The sequence below is a fragment of the Lotus japonicus genome, chromosome 3 (assembly GCF_012489685.1).
Source record: "Lotus japonicus ecotype B-129 chromosome 3, LjGifu_v1.2".
NCBI lineage: Eukaryota > Viridiplantae > Streptophyta > Magnoliopsida > Fabales > Fabaceae > Lotus > Lotus japonicus.
In genome coordinates, this window is record NC_080043.1 from 37,107,923 (window position 1) to 37,121,855 (window position 13,933).

At 36.9% G+C, this 13,933-nt stretch overlaps 2 protein-coding genes across 3 annotated transcripts; one reads left to right on the forward strand and one right to left on the reverse strand.

Moving 5' to 3' along the window:
* Positions 1-6,102, forward strand: LOC130709514 (putative B3 domain-containing protein At5g58280). The gene is made up of 6 exons (XM_057558884.1): positions 1-167; positions 419-526; positions 1,162-1,193; positions 1,268-1,427; positions 1,554-1,760; positions 5,250-6,102. Exons 1-6 carry the CDS (start codon positions 102-104, stop codon positions 5,469-5,471), a joined length of 795 nt encoding a protein of 264 aa, XP_057414867.1. The 5' UTR covers positions 1-101; the 3' UTR covers positions 5,472-6,102.
* Positions 6,103-6,900: 798 nt separating this feature from the next.
* On the reverse strand, positions 6,901-13,529 carry LOC130709515 (formin-like protein 5). Of its 2 annotated transcripts, none has more exons than XM_057558886.1 (6): positions 12,765-13,529; positions 11,966-12,500; positions 11,092-11,740; positions 10,797-11,005; positions 8,608-8,843; positions 6,901-7,958 (listed from the first exon to the last, which is right to left on the reverse strand). In XM_057558886.1, exons 1-6 carry the CDS (start codon positions 12,939-12,941, stop codon positions 7,101-7,103), a joined length of 2,664 nt encoding a protein of 887 aa, XP_057414869.1. In that variant the 5' UTR covers positions 12,942-13,529; the 3' UTR covers positions 6,901-7,100. The 2 variants fall into 2 exon arrangements, with proteins under 2 accessions (XP_057414869.1, XP_057414870.1); XM_057558887.1 differs by having other exon boundaries at positions 11,966-12,514.
* Positions 13,530-13,933: the final 404 nt, after the last annotated feature.

Consider the following 13,933-nt stretch of genomic DNA (forward strand, 5'->3'; position numbering starts at 1 on the left):
TTCATTTGCTGCAAATAGTTACATTTTATCTTAAACCATGCTTTGTTCCTCCAAGTGTGTTTGAATCATATCATACTTTGAATTTATTGTCAACACTAGCAATGGCAAAGGGTTGCACCACCAACAACTACGAAGGGGCTAGAAAGCAAAGACTTGAAGAAAACCAGGTATTCAGCACTTTGTTTATATAAAAGCTTAAACTTTGAGTCTAGCATATATGCATGTTAATAAAGCTAAAGACTTTTCGTGTTGGTTGTAATGTAACTTCACTTTTTGCTCTCAAGGATTTGAGAATTTCAAGGATCTCAATTATTTTTTGACTGAAATCACAAGCTCTGAAAAGAAAACCCCCAAAACCCCAGTAAATTTCTATTTAATTTGGTTGGATTGATTAATTTCTCCCTCTTCCCGTGTGCAGCCCTGTCTTCCTAAATTGGCACAAAAAACTGATGGTGTAGTGGAACCTAGGCGCTCTTCTCGTGCGCGAAACCCAGTTTCTTCATACCGTGAAGATGTAAGTAATATTGTCTTTTAAAATACCATAAGGCAAAGAGGAAGAAAAAAAAGCTCAATTAAGAGAAATGAATCAGCTTCCTGTTGGATAATAGGATATCTAATGGCATGTTAGGAGACTTAAGTGCATGTGTGAATACACGAGTGAAAACCCACAGTGAGCCAAAATTGCGGTGGACAAAAGCAACTTCCCTTAGCTGTTGTGGCTGTCCACCATGATTCTGGCTTCCACCGTGTATCTAAACATGCCCTTAAACATTGAAGCAGAATTGATTTTGAGTGAAGTAGTGGGGGAGAAGCTAATCCTAGTAGCTTCTGTTGCGCGTAATTGATTTTGAGTTATACACAGATTACATTACATGCTATAACTATAAAGCTGGTGTGATTGGATATAATAGAAAAATGTATATAGGAATATGTGCTTGAATTTGTTTGTTCTATCTCTGTTTATTTGCGAAAGTTTGATAATTAAGCATTGAAGTTTTGGCTCTCCAGGGTTGAATTGTTATTATTATTAATTTTAAAATCCTTGATTCTTGTCTCTTAAGATTCACTATTCTCTCCACTGTGATAGTCTAGTGGAAATGTCTACTTAACAGTGCATTCTTTCAATTACAGGTTAGCGTAAACCTTCCTTCTTTGGGGAAGAGGTCAAGATCAAGACAATCATCATGGGAAAGGTGGTTAATCACTTACTTAATGACTTATCTATATGGCTAATGTATACTTAATAACAAGTTTGTGGGACTCTCAGTTATGTTGTAAGACCATTAGATGAAATCAAAGTAGCAACAGAAGGAAAAAGAATTCGTGCTTTGGAGGCTGCAGAGGCACTCCAAATGAATTTAAAAACTTCGCATCCATCATTCGTCAAGTCAATGGTTCGGTCTCATGTTTATAGCTGTTTTTGGTTGGTAGGTTTCAGTTCAGAAAATTTTTCTATATGGCCTGCACATTCTTGTCATGTGTTCTTTCTATTGAGACTTGAGATTAAGTAAAAGTTATTCCCTAATATATTATTTTGATCTCTATTCTACTAGGGTCTTCCTTCTAAATTTTGTAAGGAACATCTTCCGAAAACTCTGAATGACATGATTTTAGAGGATGAAAATGACTCAAAATATGAGGCTGTTTACATTGGGAAAAGAAGTGGGCTTAGTGGTGGCTGGAGAGCATTTGCATTGGATCATAAGCTGGATGATGGTGATGCACTTGTTTTCGAATTGATTGAAGCAGCGAAATTTAAGGTAATCTATGTTATAAGTTCTCTAGAAATTCTCTTTTAACAATAACTAAAACCAAATTGGTGAAAATTCAGATGATGATGAAATAATGAATATTATTGGATACTTGTCCATGGTTTTATATTTGAGTAAAGCACTATCAACATCAATTTTTTGAGTAAATGCACCATCGGCATCAATATTCTTGGATACTTGTCCATTGTGTATTGGAAAAAGTAAAACTTAAGTTTGGGTTGTTAGAGGTGACCAATGAACTTTGAATTACAGAATTCTTGAGTTATTTATAACATCCACACTTAATTTTGACCTTTTCTTGTCTCCAAAGGTATAATTCGAAGTATTCCAATCAAACTTGAAAGTGAAGGAACCTTAGTATTATTTTTATTGTAAAGAATAGAGATAAATTTCCCAATTACAACTCTACAAAACTTCACCTTCATTGCTGCAACCACCTTCCTTTTCTAATATAATTGTTGCTCTTTATCAATGCCCTTTCTTCTCATGTTTATTAGCCTTAGAATTGATCAGACAGCTCATACATCTTCCTTGCTGCTCTACTCCTACAAAATGAGTGATAGACCACTTCCACCCAGGATTCACGTATCAATCATTTGATTTATTCAAATTGTACCAAATGAAACTTCATTCCCCATCACTGTATGTTTTACACATTGTTTCTTCTTTGCTATCTTTGATTGGATTCTTCATCCACCATATCTTTTGTAATGTCTGTTTGTTTCACTCTTCTTGGTTCCACCTTATTGCTTTCTACTCCATCTTTATGATTCTGGTTCTTGATTTATAAACCTCTATCTTCCCTTTTGTTTTCTTGTTCCACAAATTCCTCACCTTTGTACACAAACCAAGATATCATGAGCATTGCCCTTTGAAAATCTTCCCATGTGGCCTTAGGATTACTAACCTCCTATTATTGTTACTGGTGATAAGCATGTCCTTCCGTTGCTTCCATAACCAACTGTAATTTTTTCCCTACCTTCATTGATTTTATGTCAAAGTGTTGCTTGAGGTGGATTAGCCACTTCCTGTGCATATCATTTCATTCAAATATTGGGATCTCAGACATCCTTCCTTGGGTTCTCTCCTCAATTAAGCTCTAGAGAGAGTGAGATAGAGAAATTGATAGAAGTCAAAAGGGATTCTGTTATACTATAAAGTATTAAGGCACAAGTATGTATAGTTGCTACTCATGTTGAGCACAAGCTTAACAGTCAGTGACTAACTTCCTAACTAATTCAGCTCGAGTTAATTAATTTCAGCTAGAGCTAGCTTACTCACTGCTCTATGAGAATACATTAGCTTGTATTTTAACTTATATACTCTAATACTCCCCCTTCAAGCTAAAATGGGTTTGAGACCAAATCGAGCTGACACATGGTGAGCGCAGAACAATGAACCTAGCTGAAGCAAGTGAGAGCATAAACTACTTGACGATCCATTGGTAGATGCTGGACTGTTAGCTATTTATTGAGGACCTTTTGTTGAACAATTCAATTCCATGCATGTAGTCTGCATATGCAAAGAACAGATTGCGGGTAAGGGACAACGTGTTGAGATTGTCACAAAAGATTTTAGAGTGGTTGTTATAACTGTTGGGGTTGATTGCAACTTCCAAGTCCCACATTACTTAAGTTGGTGAAGGATGAGGGAGTCAAAGGCTATATAGACTCAGATCCTTTGTGATAAAGGCATCGAGTGGTGTCTCTAATCAACCGGACTTATCTCTTGATCGCATGCTAGTCCAAATAAATCTAACACAAATAACTGATACTTGAAGTGCACAAAGTAAAACTTCAACACATATTATATAGGAATCCTACTTTCATTGAATTAAGCATACACCAACTCATATCAATCTCTCGATCTATCTATAAATTAGTGAAGCCTTTTGATCATCAATTGATTGGTTAGAAGCATGAAGTATAGAAAGAAACACAATACATTAAAGATTTCCTTTTATATTAATGAGTGATTTTACAACAATCAATGTATCAAGTCATACAATCTGAATACAAAAATAGAAAAGAAACATACAAGAGATAGAGAAAGAAGAGACAAAACCCAGAAGAACGAAGATGAATCCAAGACCATAGAAAGAATGGTCTCTAAGAGGTTGTCACGATCCTCTCATGGTCACACATGACTTGTTAGTCTATGCTCAAATGTCTTTAAAGAAATAATACTAGTACCAACAAAAGTTAAGCTTAACCAAAAGTTTAAGCTCTTAAGGTTTTAAACTAAAGTGTCTAAAACCATGAAAATTAAAATGCAAGTGTCCTAAATAGGAACCATCAATCATCTTCTAAATGTAGGTGGTCCTCTTTATCGGTTTACTATCACAATCACAATTATAGATCACCTCCTCCACATCCTCTTCAACTTCTCTATAAATGTCTGTTTTTATTTCTTCTTCAGACTCTTCTTCCACCACTTTCTTTCCCTTCCGCTAGAGCTTGAACTCCCATATGTAGATGCAAAGCTGCCTTCCTCACTCCTGTTTGCCGCCTACTGTATGTTAGAGTCTACTAACACCAACTACAATGGCAACATCTTCCCAAGTCAAGTTGGCATCATCTAGACCAAACCAACTAACCACTTATTACTGCAAGTCTGCAACAATAGCATCAAGGAGAATGAAATCGATCACATCACCACAGTCAAAGTAGTTGTTAAGAGCTTGGTTATACTTATAAACCAATGCTTGCGACTTTTGATGTTCAAGTCTACTTCTCTTCTTTGAATGAATCTATATTACAATTCTAAAGTATAGTGTTAGTTTCATAATCATTTTTGACTGTTCAGTGTATAAATTTTAACAATTTAGCATTAACTTACATGCTCAAAGGTTTCCAATTACAATTGGTATCAAGTTTGATACAAGAACTAGGACGATATTGTTAAAACAGAAAAAGAAAGTTCCTTCCTAGTATTCGAGGGACCTAGACTCTGCTACACTAAAATCACCAACCAAATTATAAATCTCTCACTAGCTCCCTCTTTCCTATATATTTCCAGATCACCTTTATTACGATTTATTGTCCGATGGATAGGTACTAACACTTCCTCTGTCACAATTTACTGTCTTGTGGACAATTACTACAGTTAATAACTAACTGTGTTGCTCTAATCTTCTATTACCGCTATTCCAAATCCCTATTGCAAATCCTTTTAATTGGTGGTATACTAACTAGTTCCCCGATGTTTTTTTTATGCACAATATAAAAAAAAGAAAACTTGATGCTATAAAGCATGAAGCATCTGCTATGCGCGAGGTCCAGAGAAGAGTCTGACCCACTTTGTGCATCTAATGTAGGCAGCATTACCTTGCATTTTTGCAGGAGGTTGATTCCATGACTCGAACGTGTGACTGCAAAGTCACATGACAACAACGTTACTGTTGCGCCGAGGCTCGTCCTTTTTTTTATGTACAATATATTAGTAATAAATAATGAAGCTAACATAGTATTACTACAGGTTTATATTGTGAGAGCATTTCCAAATTCAGTTGAAAAAGAGGATACTTTGGAGGAAGAAGGAACCATGAGAGGAAAAAAAGCTGCTAGTAATGGAGAATCAGAATCAAAGAAGTCAAAAAAACCAAAACAAGCCATTGTACATGAACATAAGGAACCAGTGAATCGGAAAAATTTTAAGGAAGAAGGAAAAACACCTGCAACTAAAGCAACCAAAAGGTGAAAAGCTGCCGGTAATAGTGAATCAGAATCAAACAAAGAGAAAAAGCCAAAGGCAAAGCTTCCTGTTATTGCTGATTTAAAAGGGGTAGCACAACTTGAAACTGTGAAACCAAAGGCAGCTACAAAGCTCTCAAACAAGACAAGGAACTACAAAAAAGACATTGCACGTGAAATTGGTGACTCAGGTATTACTGAACAACATCTTTTGGAAATTAATGCTCTCAAACTAAGAGAGACTAACTTGAGCAACAAGGAAGAACTTGTTCAAGATGCTGATGGTGGGTTAGAGAAGGGTGAGCCAGTTGAAGTAGCAAGCAAAAAGCCTAGGAAAAAACCAGCTCCCAAGTTGTTCAGAAAGAAAGTATAGGCTTGGTGCTATTAACAAGTAAAAATAGTTGTCATGAAATGCAAATATGGTTTTTTTAAAAAGGATTTGTGTTAAATAAATTTAGGTAGAAGAAACATTTTGTGTTTGAATTTCTGCACTTTCATATCTGTTTGTGGATTTAGGAGCATTCACAATGGTGATTGTTTAACACTATTTCTGTGAGTTCTTAAGGTCACATGATTTAAGCAAAATCTATAAGCAACTCATTTAGATTTTAATCCAATTGAAGTTTTTTATTTTTTCCATAAGCAATACAGATATATGTAATTTTTTATTTCCACTTAATGCATGCTTGAGAATGAATTGTTGATGCAGGAGAGAAAAAAAATTATTGCTTAATCTAAGAACTGAGTAAGCCGCCATTGCTTTAGCAAACAACCGTCCTTAAATTTAATCAATCACCAATTCCACCTCAACATGCTCCAATGAGGAGAAAAATTAAGCAATGTCCCCGTTGCGGATGTCTCAGTCATCATCTTTTTTAGTACATATGAAATATAAATTACACCATTCAGGAATTGATTCCTGAACATTTCCCTTCTGAACTGATATGTCTTTCAGCTCTTACCATTTGAGCTATCATTCGAGAACTCTTTCTTAAATTAAAAATTATTTTTGGAATCAATTTTTAAAACTTGTTTTTTAAATGAAAAAAAAAAAACAGTTTGAGCGATATGATTTTCAAAGCTGTAAAACTAGTGACTTGAAAACTAAAAATAGAAATTGATAGTTTCCTTGCATGTTACTTAGGTTATTAATCCAGACTATTCTCCCAAGAACAAAGCGTTAGTCTAATAATAGGATCCATGTGCAACTTAACTGTTGGTTGAAATTACTATCGTTTCTAATAATACCAATCATATAGTCTGACATTCAACTCGTAAATTTTATATTCTATGGAAATGAAGAATTGGAATGATATTATCAAGGAGAGTCTTTCTACAATTTAGTCTTTCACATCAGTGTAAACCAACAGATATGTGCATGTTTGTAAAATCTTGTACAATTGATTTTAACGTTATAAACAATAATGGGAAAGAACTTATGTGAATAGCTTGAGTTTCAGAATTGATTCCAATGGAATAAAAATTGATACAGACATGCTATCTATATGCATACAAATGGTCAATGATTAACAACACAACCCTTTCAAAATTAGACAACAATTCATGCCCTTAATAATTCTATACAAGGACATGGCCAAAGAACAAAAAAATTTACAGTACAACTTCCAACTTGAACCTATGGACTCTCATCATCTGAACTACTAAAGTCATCCGCCCTCCTATCTACAACTGCTGGAAAAAGCCTCTGGCGAATATCAGGAGGAGGTGGACGAGTTTCTGAGGTAGAAGACCCTTTAGAACTATCTTGTTTCACAGTTTTTACTGGCTTCTTTGGTGCTCTTTGAATCTCCTTACACACCTTATCCAACATGATTAAGAAGTCACGCACTATAACAAACAATCTTAACCCTTCATCCCTCCCAGAATTCCCATGAAAGTAGTCACCAGTGCTCTTCACTAGAGCCATGATTTTCTTCTCTTCTTCCAGCAGACTCGTGACATCAACCTCGGCTTTCTCCACAAAACCCTTAACTGTCTCATGAAACCCTCTATCATGATCTATGCTATTCGTGTCTTTGTTTACCAATTCTCTAGTTTTTATGAGACCATGGCCTAGTCTAGCAGTTGTTCCTGTTAAATTATCAGCATCAAGAGCTGCTGCTTTCTTAACATTCTCAAGCTCGCTGCTCAAACGTGAAACTACTTGAAGACCGAGTTCGCGATAGTGTTCTTCTGATTCTTGAGAAACGTCCTCAAGGAGGTCATCGGTTTTTATGCTGGAGAAACTATTGCTCTCTTTTATCACCCGTGCAGCTCTTATGCCCTCAGTGCGGATTATCTCCTGCACAACAAAGTGCAAAAGAGTAGTCTTGCCATCTACTCCTTTTACATCAGACAATTTCAGTAGTGTGTCAAGTTTGAATGCTTGTGCTCCCCCACGGAATGTCCCATCATTCATTCGGTTGCCGGTTTTGAGAACTGCTTCAAGAAGCTTGAGGAACAATCTGCTGCTTCTTAGTTCCTTACAGGCAACCTGGCATGCAAGAAGAATCATATATGATTTCATTTGATAAGAAAAAAACAGAATTAGGTGTTGAGTGCAGAAATCCCCCCTCCCCCCAAAAAAAAGAATTACAATTAGAGGTTGTCATTACTTACAATAACATACATGTTTGTGTCTGTCTGGTTGAAATTAATTATAACTATCCCAATATTATATTGATTTCATGATTGATATTTCATAGCATGTTTGAAAGTCTTACAATTGATTCTAAAGTCAAAATCAATTCTAGGCGAAGCTTCTATAAGTAGTTGCTGGTGCTATGAATAACTTTATGTAACCTTTGTAAGAAGCATGTATGTCTTTGTGTTTGTGTGCCTGTGTGTATATGATAGAGTATGGAAATGGAATCTTAAAGTTAAAATGCATCATCACCAAGATTGGCCAGGAAATAAGTTTGCAGGTTACTGAAAGCATCAATTTGGACATTTCTTTTGCAACAAATGCCTTACTCTACCCACATGTGATAGAGTAAGACATTTGTTTTGCAATTTGGCTTTCCATGATCTTGTTTTGCATCAGCTCAAATACAAATTTTAGATGTCATAATCATCATGTGACATAAAGAGGATGAACGATGGAACGAATGAGGGCATTGTAATGTGAAAATTAGAGATCTAACCTCTAAAATTGCAAAAGAGTCCCGGGTAGCAGTGAGTTCCTCTTTAAGATTACCCATGAAAAGAAGTGCTTCCATTCGTTTAAAAGCAAATGGAATCTCAACCATGGCTTTCAGGAACCGCTCAGCAGGCCCAAGTTGGGAAATGTCACCAGTGAAAAGTCTAAGCTTAAGTTCTTCCTCTGATGTTGGTGCCATCTTCATGAGGGTTTGGAGGAACTCTGGAGGGAGCTCATTTCCTAATCAACCAAAGACAAACTCAAAGCTATCACACAAGTTCAACCAGAGACAATTAATGATTTTTGTTATGTATTTTTGTATTCCTATCCCCTGATAAATAAAAGTGTCCCATGATTTGGCACCCAAGAAAGTTCCTATCAAATCAATAATTCTATTTTGGCTTAATCCAGTTTTTGGTCCCCATCCTTTGTCATAAATATGGCTTTAGTCCCTCGCCGGAGCAAAGGTGGGGCTAGGTCCCCAGTTTTTGGCAAAATAGTTGGCTTAGGTCCTTCCGGCCGGTTGGGTCAACGCCGGAGCTCCGCCGGCTGACGTGCGTCAATTAATGAGCCCAGCTGGATTTTTTTTTCTTTTTTTCATTAAATTTAAATAAAATTAAAACTTACTAATTAACTTACTAATTAACTAATCAAAACTGGCAGAGACTTATTCCAATTGAGTTTTTCTTTTTTTAATTCATGATGCTCATCTTCCAATTCCAGAAAACCCAATGAATGTTCATCTTCTCCAAAGAAAATTCATTATCATTTTGATAATCTTTCCCACAAAACCCAGTAATCATCAACCCACCCCCACCCCAAACTCATGAACCCCAACCCCCTCTCCCTCCCTCTCGTCATCCCACCCTCTCATCTCAGTGAAATCTGGGTTTTTGCAAACTCGAGTGAGGGAAATGGAAAGGGACTGAGCCGATCAATTCCAAATCTAGATTTGGATTTGTTGGTCTCCGAGGTTTCGGATCTGGTGGTGGTTCAACGAAAGCCTTGAACAAAAGGTGTGTTCTTTGAGTTGATTGTTTCTGGGTCCAATTTCATTTGTGGGTTAACATGAAGCAATTTTTCAGTTGGATTTTATGGCAGAAATCACTTGTTCTTTGTGAAATGGAGGGAAAGACGAGATGGGTGTTGGTTGGTTTCGTTTGTGGTGTGGAAAAGGAGCTAAGTTGATTGGAGGTTTCATTGGGTGCCGTGGATTTGGCTGGGGAGATGAATACAACGAGAGAGGGAAAAAGATGGAGATTAGAGAGTGGTTGTAGCAAGAACGAAAACGGGTTTGAGATTTGGCTGGGGAAAGGTAGTGTTATTCTGCCTACAAGGAAATGGTCTTGTCTTCTGGGTATTTCAATTTTCTGGCCTGCTCACTGAACAATCGATTTCTTCTTTTTTTCTTTTTGTCTCTTGCACTGAGATTTCCTTGTCTTGTGGCCTTTTTTAATTTAACCACAGCAATGTTGTTGTACAAATTCACTGTTTCTTGCCTCATTTTGCTATACGGATTTCTATACTTTTTTACTTTCATTACCATTTTTGAATTTTGTTTGCTTGCTGAAGCAATGGTGAAAAGGTCTGGTTGCAGGAAATGCGATATATGTTTTGATGAGACCTAGTTGCACGCCTTGCACTGCAACAAGTTCTTCTGCAAATGGATATTTTGTGGGTTTGAGAATTTTTCTTGAGTTTAGGATTCTTTCTGAGTTGGGTTTGATTGATGATGGGGAAAGGATTTTGTGATTTTGGGTTAAATGTTTTTAATTTATGGGAAGAAGAACAAGAAGAAGATGATGATGAACATGAAGAGGAAGAACAAAGGAGATGATTAAAAAAAAATTATTTAATAAGTTAATTAGTAAGTTTTAATTTTATTTAAATTTAATGAAAAAAAGAAAAAAAATCCAGCTGTGCTCATTAATTGACGTGGCACCGGCCACGTCAGCCGGCGGAGCTCCGGCGTTGACCCAACCGGCCGGAAGGACCCAAGCCAACTATTTTGCCAAAAACTGGGGACCTAGCCCCACCTTTGCTCCGGCGAGGGACTAAAGCCATATTTATGACAAAGGATGGGGACCAAAAACTGGATTAAGCCTTCTATTTTCACAATAAGAACTGGTATTCTTATTATTATTATAGTTGTCAGCAATTCCAGAAGAAAATTAGATGGAAAAAGAAAATTACCTTCAAGAAGTGCATCAGAAACTTCTTCCAGTGTCATATTCAATGCTCGTAGCAGAATAGATAAGTTTTGTGCTTTCTTTGAGTCAATGATCTGGATCCACTGCGGTGATTGATCATGTGAGGAAGACTCTTTCTTCTGTGAGCCATTGTTTTTCTGCGGCGGGGCAGCACTATAGCCAAAAAGCGTCTCCATCATTTCTTCATTAAACCTGTCAAATGCTCATCATTAAGAATATTACCAGATGATGATAAGTTATTCTTCACATGCCACAATAGAAGTTTGGGAGCTACTCACTGGAATGATCCTGCTTTGAGCTGATTCCAAACCATTGTTTGATCTGAGTTGGCTTGAACCTTATCCCAGAAAAATGGCTTTAACTTGGCTTTAGGAGCATCATCACCTTCATCTTCTGAAGCAGCTCCAACATTCCCTTGAGCCTTTGGTCCACTACCTAAAGGTTTAGCCACCTTAGGTCCAATTCGGGGAGGAGCTCTTGGAGGACCTATACCAGCCTTAGGAGGTGGTGGTGGGCGAGGACCGGGTTTGACACCAGGTGGTGGAGGTGGAGGAGGCCGAGGGCCACCGCCACCAGGCGGTGGGGGTGCAGGAGGTGGAGTGATACCACTGCCAGGCCTTGGTGGTGCAGGGGGAGCAGAGGGAGGAGGAGGAGCAGTGGCATTATCAGAAGGCTTAGATGTTGGTGGTTCAGGGGGAAGAGGATCAAGCCTTCCAGGAGGAGGTTTTAAAGGAGGCATTGTATTTCCTACCCTTCCAGGAGGAGGTTTCAGATCAAATGATGGCCTTGAAGCAACACGACCAACTCCTGCTTCTTGACTTTCATGTGTTGAGTTCTTATTATCAACCAAATTATTACTTGATGACTGAACCCCAAGTTTTTCCTCTTTCATTGAATTTTTATATGGGTTATTGTAGGAAGAAGAACCTGCAAGATTGAAGCACATTATGCCAAGACTAACATATCACATTAAAAATAACAAAGATACTTGGACCTCCGAACGGTGCAGACACCCCATTTTTCTCTCTATCCCTATTTTCTTATCACATTCGTTACTCTTTTCTTCATTTATGTTGGGTGTCTGCATTATGCAGATATCTATGAACCATTTACCCATTAAAAAGGTACGAGAATGAAAATTGTGATATGTACCAATAGAGGAGTAGTCACCCATGCTCATGCTGAGAAGGGGCCTCTCATCAGTTTGCTTTACTTTGCCACTCCCACAGCACCGACAACAACATAAAAAGAGCAGTGATGCAGCTATAAATGTCACCAATGCAGTTATAGCTATGGCGCGATAAAATGCCTTTTTGTGATATTTATTGTTAGCGGCCTTGCGCGACTTTTTTTTCTGTCGTTTATCAGATGATCCTCCTTCTTTTTCTGATACATGCTGAGGCAAGACATGACCCAGATATCTTCTTGAAGAAAATGTGGAGTCATCCTCTTCCTGAGGGATATGGAATGGAAAATTGTTTTTTCTCAAACAATGAACAAAGTTTTCCTTCAACTGAGGATGGCAATTATTAATCAACTTTTGGATGTTTTCTCTTGATACTGATCCAATTTCTGAACTAATTTCACCAGTGCAACTGGGTGATTCTTGTGGGATGCAATAATCATGCTCTCCAATTTCTTTCTTTAAATGAATCAAATCTTCCAAGCAAGTGATCAATACCTTTGTCTGCATTCATGAAACTATAACCAGTTTTAGAGTCTATTCAAACATTGTTACAAACACAGAGTGTGTCAACCTTGTGTTTTCTCAATTATGAGAAACCACTACATAAGAAAGCATTGAAACTCATAAAGGCAAGTGCATGCTCATCAAATCCTGTGAAAGTTCATTGAATTTCATATTGTTGAAACTTATAATGACAGTGCATGATGGGAGTATTTGAACTTAAAAAGCTACCTAAATAGAAATGAGTAGTGAAGCGAGTCTCACCGTGTCCTCATCTAACATTCCAGAAGCAGAATCAAGAAATTGGCTAGGGAATTCTTCATGTGATTCTTTCTTTTCTTCAATGCTGAAGACCACAACAATGCCAAGAACCAAAACAATGCAAAAGCAAGCCTTTGTGATCCCCATGTAACGTTGAATTGTCATTGCAAAGTGCTTCATATGCTTCTTAAACCCAACAAGCACATAAGTCTACATTGCCTTTTGTCAACCCAAAAAATTTCATTTTTCATCATGCACCACCAAAAAATTTGTGCTTGTTGTAGGCACAAATTCTACAATACCCACCTAGGATGTAGAGTGAAGAACCACAATTTTTCTTCTAGGATCATACACAATGAGCCAAAGCAAAAAAATAAAACAAAAGATCCTACCCTCTTCAAAATTGCCAACTTTTATTGAATTGGATCACGTTTTCAATCATTAGAATGAAAACCAAATATGAAAATGCAAATGGAAAGCTTATGGGTAAGGATTAAAAAATGGTATGTTTTTTCAGGTGACAAAGATCCAGGAAAAGCAGCTAATAAACATGTGCTGTTGGATCAATGCAAATAGACAATGTTGTTGCTGATCAATGCAAAAAAAACATGTGCTTGGCGCGAGGACCTCACGCCCAAAGGGTCATCCTATCAATTGTTCTGGATTAAGACATTGGAGCTTTAGCATGAACAAACACTTTTCTCTCTCTGTTCCCATTCTTCATTTCTTCTTCTTTCCCTTTCCCTTTTTTTCTCCTGCAAATCTTTCTTTTCCTTGCAGCTTTCTAATTTTATGAAAATTTAATAATTTATGAGCCATAACTTTGGAGATTTATTATTACCACACTATCTTTGGTCATATCACTCATAATATTATGATGGATGCATTATTTGATAAGATTCACCATCATCTAAAAATAATCTGCTAATTTATTTTTCTCCATTGAAGTCTTTTTTTGTTTTGTTTTGAAATGTATTGAAGTCAGACATGACATTTGTAGATGTTTTATATTTTGATAAATACCGGTAACGATATTTTCTAACACTTGTTTACCAATGTGTTTATTGTGAGACCAAAATACTTTGACTAAATATTCACAACACATATGAGAATAAAGATTTATAATTAAGGTAACACAGGTAACATCTAATATTACCGGATAATATTTGTTA

Coding starts and splice junctions, on each gene's coding strand:
- LOC130709515 (XM_057558886.1), bottom strand. CDS start 12,941: ATGAAGCACTTTGCAATGACAATTCAACGTTACATGGGGATCACAAAG. Junction 12,501..12,764: donor GAATGTTAGATGAGGACACG/GTGAGACTCGCT, acceptor TCATGAATGCAG/ACAAAGGTATTGATCACTTG. Junction 8,844..10,796: donor TTCTGATGCACTTCTTGAAG/GTAATTTTCTTT, acceptor TTGGTTGATTAG/GAAATGAGCTCCCTCCAGAG.
- LOC130709514 (XM_057558884.1), top strand. CDS start 102: ATGGCAAAGGGTTGCACCACCAACAACTACGAAGGGGCTAGAAAGCAA. Junction 527..1,161: donor GTGAAGATGTAAGTAATATT/GTCTTTTAAAAT, acceptor TCTTTGGGGAAG/AGGTCAAGATCAAGACAATC. Junction 1,428..1,553: donor TTTATAGCTGTTTTTGGTTG/GTAGGTTTCAGT, acceptor CTATTCTACTAG/GGTCTTCCTTCTAAATTTTG.